Genomic DNA, 12,942 nt, shown 5'->3' on the forward strand with positions numbered 1-12,942 from the left:
GCCGCTTTATTTGTAATAGCCCCAAAGTGGAAACCACCTAAATGCCTCTCAGAGGAGAATGGATGAACAGAGTGTGGTACTTTGATACCCACAGGAAATAAATAAAAGGAGCTAACTATTGCCACACACAGCAATGTGGATGAACCTCCAAGAAATGATGCTGAGTGCAAAAGCCAATCTCAAAAGGACACGTGCTGCGTGATTGTTAGTTATGAAATGTTGGTGAAATAGCATCATAATAGAGATGGAGAAGGGATTAGTGGTGGCCAGGCATTAGGGGAGGAGGGGGTGGGGCCCTAAGGGGTAACCCGTGGATCTGTGGTGATGGACAGGAGAGCATCTTGATTGTGGTGCTGGCTTTGCGGTGCTGCCCGTGTGGCATTGCATAGAGGCGCTTGCAGAGTGCACGTGTAACTGGGAAAATCTGAGTCAGTGCCAGTTTCTTAGTTTGGGAAGGGGTGTATGGCCCTCCCTGTACATTTCTTTGCACACCAGTGAATGTATTTCTTTCAAAATAAAAGGTGACCAAAAAAAAAAAAAAGGGCATTACATAAAGACCAGGCATGAGCTTGGTGGCACCCTCCTGATCCAGAGTTGAGCAGGCAGGGTCCCTTGTACGAAGCTGCCTGCGTCCCCGCTGGGTGGCCTCTGTCGCGGCTCTGCTGTGGAGTGTGGGCGGAGTTCTACCTCCTCTTGTGTCGGTGCTTGGTGGCCTCTCTAGGCACCTCCTCATGTGAAGTCTGCTAAAGTTAAAGGGAAACCAGTAAATGCCCTGAAAAAACACGGGAACTTGACTTTCACAAAGCTGATCACAACCGTATACATTGAGTTCATACTTGGGCACGATGCTCAGGCCTGTCGGACTAGCCAGAGGTTATACTGAGTGCCCCATGCGTGCTGCCTTGTTGAAGTTAATCCTCGCGGATTGGTGCTGTTCATCAGTCCTGTTCCTGTTTCATGGCTGAAAAAAGGGAGGCTCAGAGGGTTAAGTAAAACGTGCTTCAAGTTACAGGGCTAGGAGCGAGTGAGCTGGAGTGTCACCAGGGCTGTCCTTCCCCAGCTGGGCTTGGAAGTGCAAACCACACAGCGAGTGTCAGCTTCCCAAGGGGGTATGCTCTAGTCGGCACCTAACCAGGGAATGACTCTGAAACTCTTTTCACCTGCCCGTGAAACACGGCTTGCAGGCTTTCGTGTACACCAGGTCTTCTTTCAGTAGGTCTGACAGCCCGGTTTTTCTCCGGCGTTGGGACTAGGTCACTTCTTGGGTTAAGCCCCAGATGGTGCGGTTCTGTTTAGGGGCCGTTTGGTGGGATGCACGCGGTGGAGGGTTGGTTGGTGTGTTGCGAGCATGCGTGATTGACCTGCGCAGGTGAAGTAGCATCTGACGGGGAGCGCCCCAGGTCATGGCTGGGAAGAGCGAGGATGGGTTTGCGCTTGGACGGCTACGTCCCCTCTGGTGGCTCCTGTGTTGGTGGTGAACCAGCCTTCACCGGTTCCTGGTTCCACATTCATGCTGGTGACCCCTCCGTCATTTTCTGCATTTAGCTCCGGTCTAACCTGCAGCAGCCCTGGAGAAGGGGGCCTGGGGTGGGGTCAGGTCTTTGCTGAGTCTGTGGGAGGCTCTGCCCCAGCGAGGCGGTGAGATGAGGGGACAGGAGTCTGAACAGGGCCCTGTGCCTTCCAGGGCAGCCTTGTCATCCACAGGACCTAACTCCGGGCAAATGAGAGTGCAGGAGAGATCTCACACCTTCTCGACCTTCAGCTCGTGTGTGAAGGTGCCTCTGCCGCAACACGGAGCCAACATTTCATTTGGCCACAGGATAATGGGTCCTTGTCACCATGAGGACAGTGCCTCCCTGTGGCTCCCATGGGGTCTGTGTCTCAGACAGAAATGATTGGGCTTATCCTGACCGTGAGACCCGGGCGAGCTGGGTGCTGAGAGCCCCTCTACCACTGGCGTGAATCTGGGCAGGAACTGAGGTTCTTTCAAAGAAGGACTTTTCAGTCTGATTGACCTTTGAATCTGAGATCTACAGTAATCGGTATTTAATTGCTTAAGCAAAAACTGCATGTGTTCCGTTTTTGTCGTTTTGATTTCTTGCCTTAGTTCCTTCTGATGAGCTGATTTATAGTTTAGTATTCTCCTGGATATTTTTGTTCTCGCCTTTACCTTCAGGTTGATTATTGCGTTGGCTTTTGACGCACGGGCCTTAGTTTCTCGGTGTGGTGCTTGCTCTCCGAGGCGGGGCCGCCATCAGGCGTCACTCCTCAGGCCTGGCGCCATGGGCTCCCGACACCCTTTATGCGGGGGGCTCCCGAGGCCTGCGTGCCCCCGCAGTCCCCATCCTTTCCTGACAGGAGCCTGTTGCGATTGGGGGTGAGCTTCCACTCCTCTGGTCTCGGACCGCGGGGGAGACACCCAGTAGGGCTTCTCTTGTCCTTCAGGCCTCAGCTCACCCTGTAAAGAACAGGGGGGACTCGGTGTTGTGCTCCAGGCTACATAGAAAACATGCCGCTTCCTAGCTGGGGGTGCTTGAGCCGTGATTTTGTGGTGAATTAGAAATAACCCAGGTGACTAAAAATGGTTTACTCATATTTTATTTTGAAGATTTTGACTTCAGCGTTCCAGGATCCATGAAGCTGCATAATCTTATTTCTAAACTGAAAAAGTGGATCAAAATCCTGGAGGCTAAAACCAAGCAACTTCCAAAATTCTTCCTCATAGAAGAAAAGTGCCGCTTTCTGAGCAATTTCTCAGCGCAGACAGCTGAAGTAGAAATTCCCGGGGAGTTTCTGATGCCAAAGCCGACACACTATTATATCAAGATTGCTCGGTAAGTGAGCCTGGCCTGCCCCCTGGGCACACAGAGCCCTTGAGGGGCCCGCAGGGCAGACCCGGCTGCATTTCAGCCAGTACCTCGCTCCTCGGTACTCTCCTTTCCCTGAAAGGGGAGAACACGGGGTTGCTTCGCGTGTTGCGTAATCAAGCACCTTAAAGGGTCTGGTCTAACTGATGGTTAGTGTCTTGTTTGTGGCAAGTTATGTTTGCTTTCAAACTAACCTTTTCTAATCCTCATAGAACCTGACAAAATGAGAAGTTTCCTAGTCTTTTGTAAGCTCTTAAAGCCTGCAATATTCAAAAGAGAATTGGACAGTTGTAAAATTGACTAGAGCGTGTTGCATCTCGTTTGAAATGTCGAAAGAGCTGTGAAGAGGCTTCCCTTAACAAATAGTCAGGTGCTGATTTTTGTTTCTTTTTTTTTTTTCCAAAGACTGGCACCTGGGCTAACAACTGTTGCCAATCTTCCTCTTTTTTTTTTTTAAGGATTGGCACCTGAGCTAACAACTGTTGCCCATCTTTTTTTTTTTTTTTTCCCCCTGCTTTCTCTCCCCAAACCCCCCCTATACACAGTTGTATATCTTAGTTGCCGGTCCTTCCAGTTGTGGGATGTGGGACGCCGCCTCAACGTGGCCTGATGAACGGTGCCATGTCCGCGCCCAGGATCCGAACCCTGGGCCACTGCAGCAGAGCGCGCGAACTTAAACACTCGGCCACAGAGCCGGCCCCTGATTTTTGTTTCAAAGTCAGACATGGTGCTCTGCTTTTCTGTACGTCCCGAATTCCGTTTCCCTTTCCCCCGAATCTGACTCATGTCCTGCCAGCGTTCCGTCCTCCCTGACTTGGTTGGTGGCCGAGGTCCCCGGCGAGAGGGTGAAATCTCGCTCCTTGGGGCACCTGCTCCTCACTGCCTGGTGCCAGACGGGACTGTCCTGCTCCCACATTCACACCCTGGTCCCCCCGGCTTTGCTGCTGTAAGCTCAGAGCCGCGTCGTAGCCCGTCCTCGGCTGCTGGAGTCGGACCCGTGGCGTGGCCGTGTGACGCCCCAGCGCCATCTGCTCTCCCGCCTTTTGCTTTCTTTGCCGCGACCTCTTCTCTTGTGCTGGGAGATGCTGTTGCCCTGTTTAGACCTTGTCGGAATAAGGTGGGGCGTAAATGAATTCACGAGACTCCTGCAACGGCTCAGTCTGTCTTTCCATGACGTGCTGACTGCCGTTTGTGTAAAGCTCCGTTTTCTTAAAGAAAAGGATTGGAAATTGAGGCTCAAGGAGCGAGTGTCTGCTTGCGTGTCTCGGTAGGTTTATGCCCAGGGTGGAAATCGTGCAGAAGCACAACACCGCCGCCCGGAGGCTGCACATCCGCGGGCACAACGGCAAGGTGTACCCCTACCTCGTCATGAACGACGCCTGCCTGACGGAGTCGCGCAGGGAGGAGCGCGTGCTGCAGCTGCTGCGCCTGCTGAACCCCTGTCTGGAGAAGAGAAAGGAGACCACGAAGAGGCACTTATTTTTCACAGGTACGAGAGCCGCACTTGGGGTACCCGGCAGCACACGTTAGCCTTGGGGGGTTCTCATGGGTGCCATCTGTCAGTGACTAGGGAAGCCCTGGGCCACACCCAGCAGGGAAGGCCCTGGAACGAGAGACAGGGCCCCCCAACAGGGCCCCTGCTCCTGGAGGGAGCGCCTCCCTGGCCTTTAGGCTCCTCGCTGCAAGACAGGTGCTTCGGGCACTTGTTTGAGAAAGGAGGCCCGTGCGCGTGTCTTGACGTCCCTAGGAATCTTCCCGTGCTCTCGCGATACCTGGGCGGAGCGGAGGGCTTGTCGTGGTGTGTCGACAGCACACTCAGTTTTTAGGTGAGGTCTCTGAACTCCTGACCTCACCCTGCAGTGTGTGGCGCTGCCTGAGATCGCCTTCCTGGGGTGAAAGGCGAGGCTCGCTGTGAAGGCCACGGACATCGTTGTCAAGTGGCAGCCAGCCACCGCTGAGCAAGGCCTTTCTGTACTGACTGGTGGGTGATCCGTGAACAACCTGTATCTGTCTGTAACAGGCACAGATGGCACGCCCATAATCCACCCGGGGAGAGACCTGTTGTTAAAATGTCTTAACATTGAGTCCCGGAGGTTAGGGGACCACTGCAATGCATATTGTCTGGTCCTGTAGGGAACATTCCTCTGGTAGCTGAGCTGTGATCCAGCTAGTTTTGACCTAAAATCTCTAACCCTCAAGTTCATTATGCCCCCGAAATAAGAAGTAGATTAAAACAAGTCTGTAGAAAGCTGTGTGCATTTTATTGTAACGTGATGTACAGTGTTGACCCAGCTGTGGGTAATAGATTGTTCTTTGCTTCTCCCAAAGACACAAACTCTTGGTTAGCACCACAGAGAGGTCCAGGTAGATGCCCGGGAATTTCTTTACGGGTTGAAGCCATGGCGGAGCCAGTGTCTGTGGTTTAACTGACGTTAGACCGAATTAACTCGGTTCATTAGTAAAGTCAGCAGCATCTGTGTGTGCCCCATGCCGACAGTCTGTGCGGGCGGTTACACCAGCGGCCTGAGACCGGCTGGTGCAGATGCAGGGTGACGGCTGCCGCTCGCCAGCCCAGCAGCCCCAGTGCCGTTGGGAGAGTCTCCGTTTTTTGTAATCGCCTTCTGAAGAGTTCCTGTTCGTCTGTCCTCAGCAGGGGGCGGTGGGCAGCTCAGGCTCCATCACCCGTAGATGGAGCTTCGTGCCACGTGCTGCATCAGCATGTGGTGCGTGAGCAGAGTTCTGCCAGCTCTACCCCGGCGGGCGCTTCCTCTGCTCTCGAGATTTCCCTGGAGGCGAAGTCAGGTGCAGGCATGGGGTTATCCGCTCTCACTCTGCCCCCCGATTCTCCCCCCCCCAGTGCCGCGAGTCGTGGCGGTGTCCCCACAGATGCGCCTCGTGGAAGACAACCCCTCTTCCCTTTCGCTCGTGGAGATCTACAAGCAGCGCTGTGCCAAGAAGGGCATCGAGCACGACAACCCCATCTCCCGTTACTACGACAGACTGGCCACGGTGCAGGCACGAGGGACCCAAGCCAGCCACCAGGTACTGAAGCGGCCAGTCAGGAGGGCGGCCGCTGCCTGAGGCTGCAGACGCGGCTGCCTCCATGTCGAGCGTGCTTAGAACAGCAGCGGGGCGCTAGGCGGTACCTCTCTCGCTTAGTGGACTTGTGAGCGGGTAGAAACAAGGTGGCCAGGGACTTCAGTGAAGTGACGTTTGCTGCAGACTGTTTGTTATAAAGGGACAGAGAGGAAGGCTTTCAGCCATGGAGAGGTTCATAATCCTTCCCCTGCACTTACAAAGAAGGTTAGAAATTAGGGTTTTAGGGGGCTGCCCCGTGGCCGAGTGGTTAAGTTTATGCGCTCTGCTTCAGCGGCCCAGGGTTTCGCAGGTTCGGATCCTGGGCGCGGACATGGCACTGCTCATCAGGCCACACTGAGGTGGCGTCCCACATGCCACAACTAGAAGGACCCACAACTAAAACATACAACTATGTGCCAGGGGGCTTTGGGGAGAAAAAGGAAAAATAAAATCTTTTAAAAAGAAAAAAAGAAAAGAAAAAAGAAATTAGGGTTTTAGCAATAACTTTATGGCACAGTCCTTTGGCAGCCAAACCTGGTCTAAGTGAGGTGAGGCTGTGTCCACTCACAGTCACGTTCGCTGGTTTCCTGCAGGGCATTAGATAAGGCCCAGTCTCCTTGCCGTCTGAGCTTTCTGAAATACGGATGGTGGCAAACCCGGAAACAGATCAGGCTCAGCTGTTTTGGTTGCCTCGGGTGGGAGCGCGGTGCCCACCCCGGGAGTCCTGGGTGCCTCTGGCCTGCACATGTCAGGCGGGCAAAGGTCCCCCTCCACCCGCGGTTCCTGCCCTAGGGGGAATGCAGGGCGGGTGTGGGTGCTGGGTGAGAAGGCTTCGTCCGGGACTGTGGGCATCACCAAGATGCAGCTGTTTTGGCCTGCTCCCCAGATGCCACTGTGGTCCTCCCTGTGCTTCCCAAGAGGGCCTCGCGGTTTCTAGGAGAGGTGCCGCAGAGCTGGAAGCCGTGACTTGCCTCCATTCCCCAGGGATTCATTTCCGTAGTCTGGGTCCTGGAGGACTTAGTTCTGCTTAGGAAGGTGGAGCCTGCAGGGTGCTCGTTTCACCCGGATGGCAGTGCTCAGGGCGCGGGCGGGACCTGAGGTGGGCCAGGCTGCAGGGTCTGGGGGTGAGCCTGTTGGTTTTCGGGGCCGCTGTGAGGCTGGGGAGAGGGATGGAAATAGGACAATTAAACTGCCCAAGAGCCCACTCTTCTCACCACGACTCAGCCTTTTCTTTCTGGATGGGAGCTGCTCAGACTGTTACAAACTTGAGTTTAATTTCCAGAGTTCTGGAAAAGTTTATCATGATGATTTTTGCCAGTATTTTTGTTGCGTTTATAGAAGAGCAGATTTTGGAAGTCCTCACTCTGCTATTCGATAAGTTTTTCTGTCCGTTTTGCAGATGAGGAAGTGAACGGCACTGGGTGTGTGGCTGGCGGTCTGCATGGTGCTGGTTGCGCAGGGCCCACATTCCGGTGGTTGTCAGAGCACGTGGCTGGGGCTTAGCCCCGAGTAGACCCTGGGCCTTTTCCAGTTGGACTCACAGGAGCTAAGTTAACTCAATAAGCTTTTTTTATGAGGCCGTCTCTAGATTTGCGATGTTTGAAATAGTCGTGTGAGTCTTCCAGGACAGAATTCCGTTTAAATTAGACATCTGGTCTAATTTGCGCCAACCCCCTGAGCTTATGACTCGTTCGTCTTCAATAGTCTTAGATGCGAAGTGGTGGCGTGGATCTCCAACTGTTCTGTCCTTTTTGCGAACTGGCCTGGTATATTCTGCTGGTAGCGAGTCACAGCGTTCACGTACTCACCTGAACTCTTGGTGAGACGGGTGCTGCCCCTCCCGCAACGGAGGCTTTCATCCCGACAGCCTCGGTTGTTGCTTTGAGCACAAGACATGGGACCCTGCAGGGAGACCAACCAGTCTCATGCATCCCCACGTGCAGTCAAATGACGTCGCGTATATATTTGTCAACAAAATGTACTCTACTGTGTTAAGTAAGCAAGAAATTACAAATTTGAGAGTTTTCCTTTTGGAGAAAATAAGTGAAGTCGATGGAGGAGTCATGTGGGGGTGCGTCGTTTCAGGTCCTTCGAGACATCCTCAAGGAAGTCCAGAGTAACATGGTGCCACGCAGCATGCTCAAGGAGTGGGCCCTGCACACGTTCCCCAATGCCACCGACTACTGGACGTTCCGGAAGATGTTCACCATCCAGCTCGCGCTCATCGGCTTTGCAGAGTTCGTCTTGCACTTGAACAGACTCAACCCCGAGATGCTGCAGATCGCTCAGGTAATTGGCTGTGAGCAGCCAGCTCCTCTTTAGGCATCTACGTTCTGCCGTGTAAGTTCCTGAAATGTCTCCTTCTGAAATTCAGGACACGGGCAAACTGAACGTTGCCTACTTTCGATTTGATATAAACGACGCGACTGGAGACTTAGATGCCAACCGTCCTGTCCCTTTCCGCCTCACGCCCAACATTTCTGAATTTCTGACCACCATCGGCGTGTCCGGCCCGCTCACTGCCTCCATGATCGCTGTGGCCCGGTGCTTCGCGCAACCCAACTTCAAGGTAGGTCACGAGGTCGCCTTGTGGGAGGCACAGACCGGCGTACTAGGGGCACGTCTGGGCCCCCGGGAACTGCTGACCTGCTGACAGGGAGGGAGGAAGCAGGGAGAGGAGCTGCTCGTTGCAATCCGGTGAAAGTTGATGCATTTGGGGGTTTTCCAGTGGCCTCTGTCAGGAGTGTTGAGGATGTTGCAAAAAGGAATCTGGGAGCCTCTGTCGGGTAATTTTCCCCCCATGTTGCCATTACCGGTCAGCTTTGTGTATTCCATTCTGCAGCTGCCTTTCATTCCCGTTTTGCAAACCTTCCTTCTCTCCGAGGGCAGAAGTGTTCTCTGTAGGATGGCACCTGTCTTAACCAGGGCTGTAGTGACGGGGCCTCAGTGAACGTGACGTGACGCACGCACTATACTCCAGTGACGTGAGATGTGACAGGATGCCCTAGGCCAGTGAAGGTGTGTGATGGCATTGCCCGCAGTGACGGGACATCGGCCACCCTGCTGTTTCCCAGCCCCGCGCTGTGCCCGGCACGGCGCCGGCTGCTTCAGTGGCTTCTCACCAGGTTCTCCCAGCAGCTGGACGGATGGGGCTGAGGCCGGGGAACGTGAGGGCACGGCAGGGGCCATGCAGCTGGGGGCTCAGGTCGGTTCACCGTGACTCCGAGCCTGTCCCTTCACCTCCCAGATAATTCTCTCTCCACCTGTGGGGACTGAACAGATTATTTTTCTTTTAACTTATGAGACCAGTTGTACCTTTCCTTTTTTTTCTTTTTTTCCCCAGATAAGCAGTTTGTGTCTAGAGAAGGCTTCAGACACCACTTTCTTTCCAAAAACATTTACTCAGAACAGTTCTAAAATTCCTGAATAAACTCTTAACTGTGAACAGGGAGTTTGTACACACATCTTGCTGTTTTTAATGTTCAGTTGCACATATCCCTCAACAGGGAATGCTTTTTGGGAAAAGTGTCTACATGCATATATGCTTTTTCGAAGGTAAGTAAAAGTAAAGAGCCTCTGGGTTCCCTCTGGAACAAGGAGTGTGTGCGCCAGGGCGGCACGTGGCAGCGCACTGTCACCCACTTTGGCTTGAGGCTCGAGGCTTGAAATACGAAGTTCTTGTTTAGATAGAAGTGTTGTACTTCTGGAAACAATCATAGAGTAATCCTTAGAATGGCGTTTAGTTAATTTTTGAGTTAATGAAAACTTTAGGAAGAATAAAGAAGGCTTTCCTTTTTCCTTTTCTTCTTGAGGTCATATTGGCTTATAATTGTGTACATTTCAGGTGTACATTATTATATTTCAGTTTCTCTGTAGCCTGCATCGTGCTCACCACCAATAGTCTAGTTCTTACCTGTCACCATGCATAGGTGGCCCTTTATCCCTTTTGCCCTCCCCCGACCCCTGGAAACCACTAATCTGTTCTCCTTATCTATGTGTTTGTTTTCTTCCACACATGAGTGAAATCATACAGTATTTGACTTTGTCTGTCTGGCTTATTTCACTTAGCGTAATACCCTCAAGGTCCATCCATGTTGTCGCAAATGAGATGATTTTATCTTTTTTGTGGCTGAGTAGTTTTCCATTGTGTGTGTATACACCACATCTTCTTTATCCATTCATCCATTGATGGGCACTTGGGTTGCTTCCAAGTCTTGGCTATTGTGAATAGTGCTGCAGTGAACATAGGGGTGCATAGGTCACTTTGGATTGTTGATTTCAAGTTGTTTGGATAGATACCCAGTAGTGGGATAGCTGGGTCATATGGTAGTTCTATTTTTAATTTTCTGAGGAATCTCCATACTGTTTTTCATAGTGGCTGCACCAGTTTGCATTCCCACCAGCAACGTCTGAGGGTTCCCTTTTCTCCACAGCCTCCCCAACACTTGTTGTTTCTTGTGTTCTTAACTATAGCCATTCCGATAGGCATGCGGTGGTATCTCATTGTGGTTTTGATTTGCATTTCTCTAATAATAATGATGTCTTTCATGTGCCTGTTGATCACCTATTTATCTTCTTTGGGAAAACGTCTGTTTATATCCCCTGCCCATTTTTGATTCAGGTGTTCATTTTTTTTGTTGAATTGTATGAGTTCGTGATATATTTTGAAAATTAACCTCTTGTCAGATATATGGTTTGCAAATATTTTTTCCTGGTTGGTGGGTTGTCTTTTCATTTTGTTCATGGTTTCCTTTGCCTTGCAGAAGCTTTTTAGTCTGATGTAGTCCCATTTGTTTGTTTTTCCTTTTGTAAAGGCTCTCCACATTTTAAAGGTCTGTTACACCTTGCAGCAACACCCTGCATTACTCTTTGCATAGACTGCGCTCATGTAAATGGGAAAGAATTGGGCCTTCTCCAAACTCTGGGCCCAAATTTCTTCACAGCCTAAATGTAGTGAATGCCTTCAAGTTCAGCTAAAACGTAGACCATTCTGTATGGGAATCTCTTCCCAAAACACCTTCTGTCTAGCACCAAGTCAGGCAGGATAAAACCCTCTACGTGTTAGTCTGAAGTCACTTTTAAACAGTCCTGGTGCCTAAAATGAAAGCACTCTGCGTTCCCCAAATGTGATCGTGGACGGGCAGCCCCTCCCCAGGGGTACGGTCCCCTCCCGGCTCAGGCTCAGCTCTCCCGCGTCAGGCAGTGGTCTCAGCAGTGTTTTCTGCCGCCAGAGTCAGCAGCGTGATGGCTGCAGGTGCCCTTGGGTGCGTGTGCACTGGCTCTGTTGAAGACTAGACAGCAATGCTGTGCCTGGCGCTGGGGCATTTCGGTCGCTGCTCCACGTGGAGGCAGTAGTTACACTCTAAGTGGCTTCCCAGCGCATCTGCAGGGCACGCGCCCCGGCCCTGTGCTGCGGCTGCCTGGGTCCCGGCGGCCCGTGTGGCCGAGCTCAGTCTGGCTGGGCAGCTGCGCCTCTGGGTGGTTCTCCATTACACACGGGTTGTTTCGTTCTCTCCTCGCGCAGGTGGACGGCATCCTGAAAACTGTGCTTCGGGACGAGATCATTGCTTGGCACAAGAAAACGCAGGAGGACACCTCCTCTCCTCTCTCAGCTGCAGGGCAGCCCGAGAACATGGACAGCCAGCAGCTGGTGTCCCTGGTGCAGAAAGCTGTCACCGCCATCATGACCCGCCTGCACAACCTCGCCCAGTTCGAGGGCGGGGAGAGCAAAGTGAACACCCTGGTGGCCGCCGCGAACAGCCTGGACAACCTGTGCCGCATGGACCCCGCCTGGCACCCATGGCTCTGACCGCGGCTGCCCCCCACCCGGAATGTGAAGGGCGCCTCGGGCCCTGAGCCCACTGGCTTTTGAGACGCCTCTCGGCCTCGTTCGTGTTATTTAGAGAAGTCCTCACTGTACTGTCGCAGTCGCCTTCCTGACAGCGCATGTGCGAAAGAGGGGGAGCTGAACTGTGAGATGGTGAGGCGATCGGAAGTGGCAGAGCTGAAACTTAGTCTAAGCTTTTAAAATAACCTTTTAAGAAACCAGAATTCCCTGGTCTGGAATTTGTGAATTTTTTTTATCGTATTCCTCCCTCGGTGTGAATGTACAGATCGACCTGTAGAAAGCAATTCCCTGTTGTCCGTTTTTAACGCCTGCAGCAGTAACACCTCCCAGAGCTTCGTGCTTTTGTACAGACCTTTGTAACAAGTGTACAGAAAACCCCTTTGCTAGAAAACCAGGAAATTAGGAACCAATTGGGCTGGTTTTTCTCGAAGCATAAACTTGGATGCTGTATGTACAGCTCTGGGAGTCTCACGGAGCGTTTGCCGTGGATCAGCCGAGCCTCGTGGCCCTGGGGGGCGCCGGCCCGTCACTCGGATGTGGATCCCCCGGGAGAAAACGGCTGGGGGCGTCGGCTGGGCGCCTGCCGCGTTTTATCGCCTGGCTCTTTGGATGCCGTCTAGACGTTTACTATGATTGTACCTGAAAGAAATCACTCTTTCCTCCTAATTTAAAAAGAGCAGCAACGAAAGTTTGTTCGTTAACTCCAGCCTGTTGTGGTCACGTTTTTATAAATATGAGCATTGAGAGTGTTCTATCTTTAAATTTGTACAGTGTGATTTTTTTAGAATAAATATTTTATAAAAGGATGTGTTGTCCCTTATGTGTTAAAATGCTTGTTTCCGTGAGGTGTTTCCTCTGCCTGAGTACCCCTCTGCGCCTCGGGGACCAGAGGTCCCCAGGCCACCACGGGCCGTGCTCCAGTGTGGCTTCGTGGTGACGGACACGTGCTGCCTGGGCAGAGTCTCGGCCTGGAACTTGGCTCTGAACCAGACACGCCGTGTGTTGGTGATGGTGACGAGGAATGCTGGTCCTGACTTTGGTGACAGCGTGCCCAGTAATCTCCCTTTCAGCTTTGGCTACATGTTTCAGGGCCACAGTCGTGTCACTGTGCGTGCAGAGGGGAGATGGGCCGGGCTGGGCCGTTTCCTG

General features: G+C 52.4%; 1 protein-coding gene across 11 annotated transcripts in view; it reads left to right on the top strand.

The window, feature by feature from the left end:
• The window catches only part of TRRAP (transformation/transcription domain associated protein), a 117,214-nt gene extending 104,615 nt beyond the window's left edge, over window positions 1–12,599 (top strand). For all 11 annotated transcript variants that reach the window (XM_070484186.1, XM_070484190.1, XM_044747309.2 and 8 more), the window contains 6 exons: window positions 2,609–2,834; window positions 4,139–4,356; window positions 5,725–5,909; window positions 8,031–8,234; window positions 8,320–8,514; window positions 11,470–12,599. In XM_070484186.1, coding sequence (XP_070340287.1) covers window positions 2,609–2,834; window positions 4,139–4,356; window positions 5,725–5,909; window positions 8,031–8,234; window positions 8,320–8,514; window positions 11,470–11,754 — 1,313 coding nt within the window. In that variant the 3' untranslated portion in view covers window positions 11,755–12,599. The remainder of the gene's footprint in view (window positions 1–2,608; window positions 2,835–4,138; window positions 4,357–5,724; window positions 5,910–8,030; window positions 8,235–8,319; window positions 8,515–11,469) is intronic.
• The last annotated feature ends 343 nt before the right edge of the window (window positions 12,600–12,942 follow it).

The sequence above is a fragment of the Equus asinus genome, chromosome 14, assembly GCF_041296235.1.
Source record: "Equus asinus isolate D_3611 breed Donkey chromosome 14, EquAss-T2T_v2, whole genome shotgun sequence".
Classification (NCBI taxonomy): Eukaryota; Metazoa; Chordata; class Mammalia; order Perissodactyla; family Equidae; genus Equus; species Equus asinus.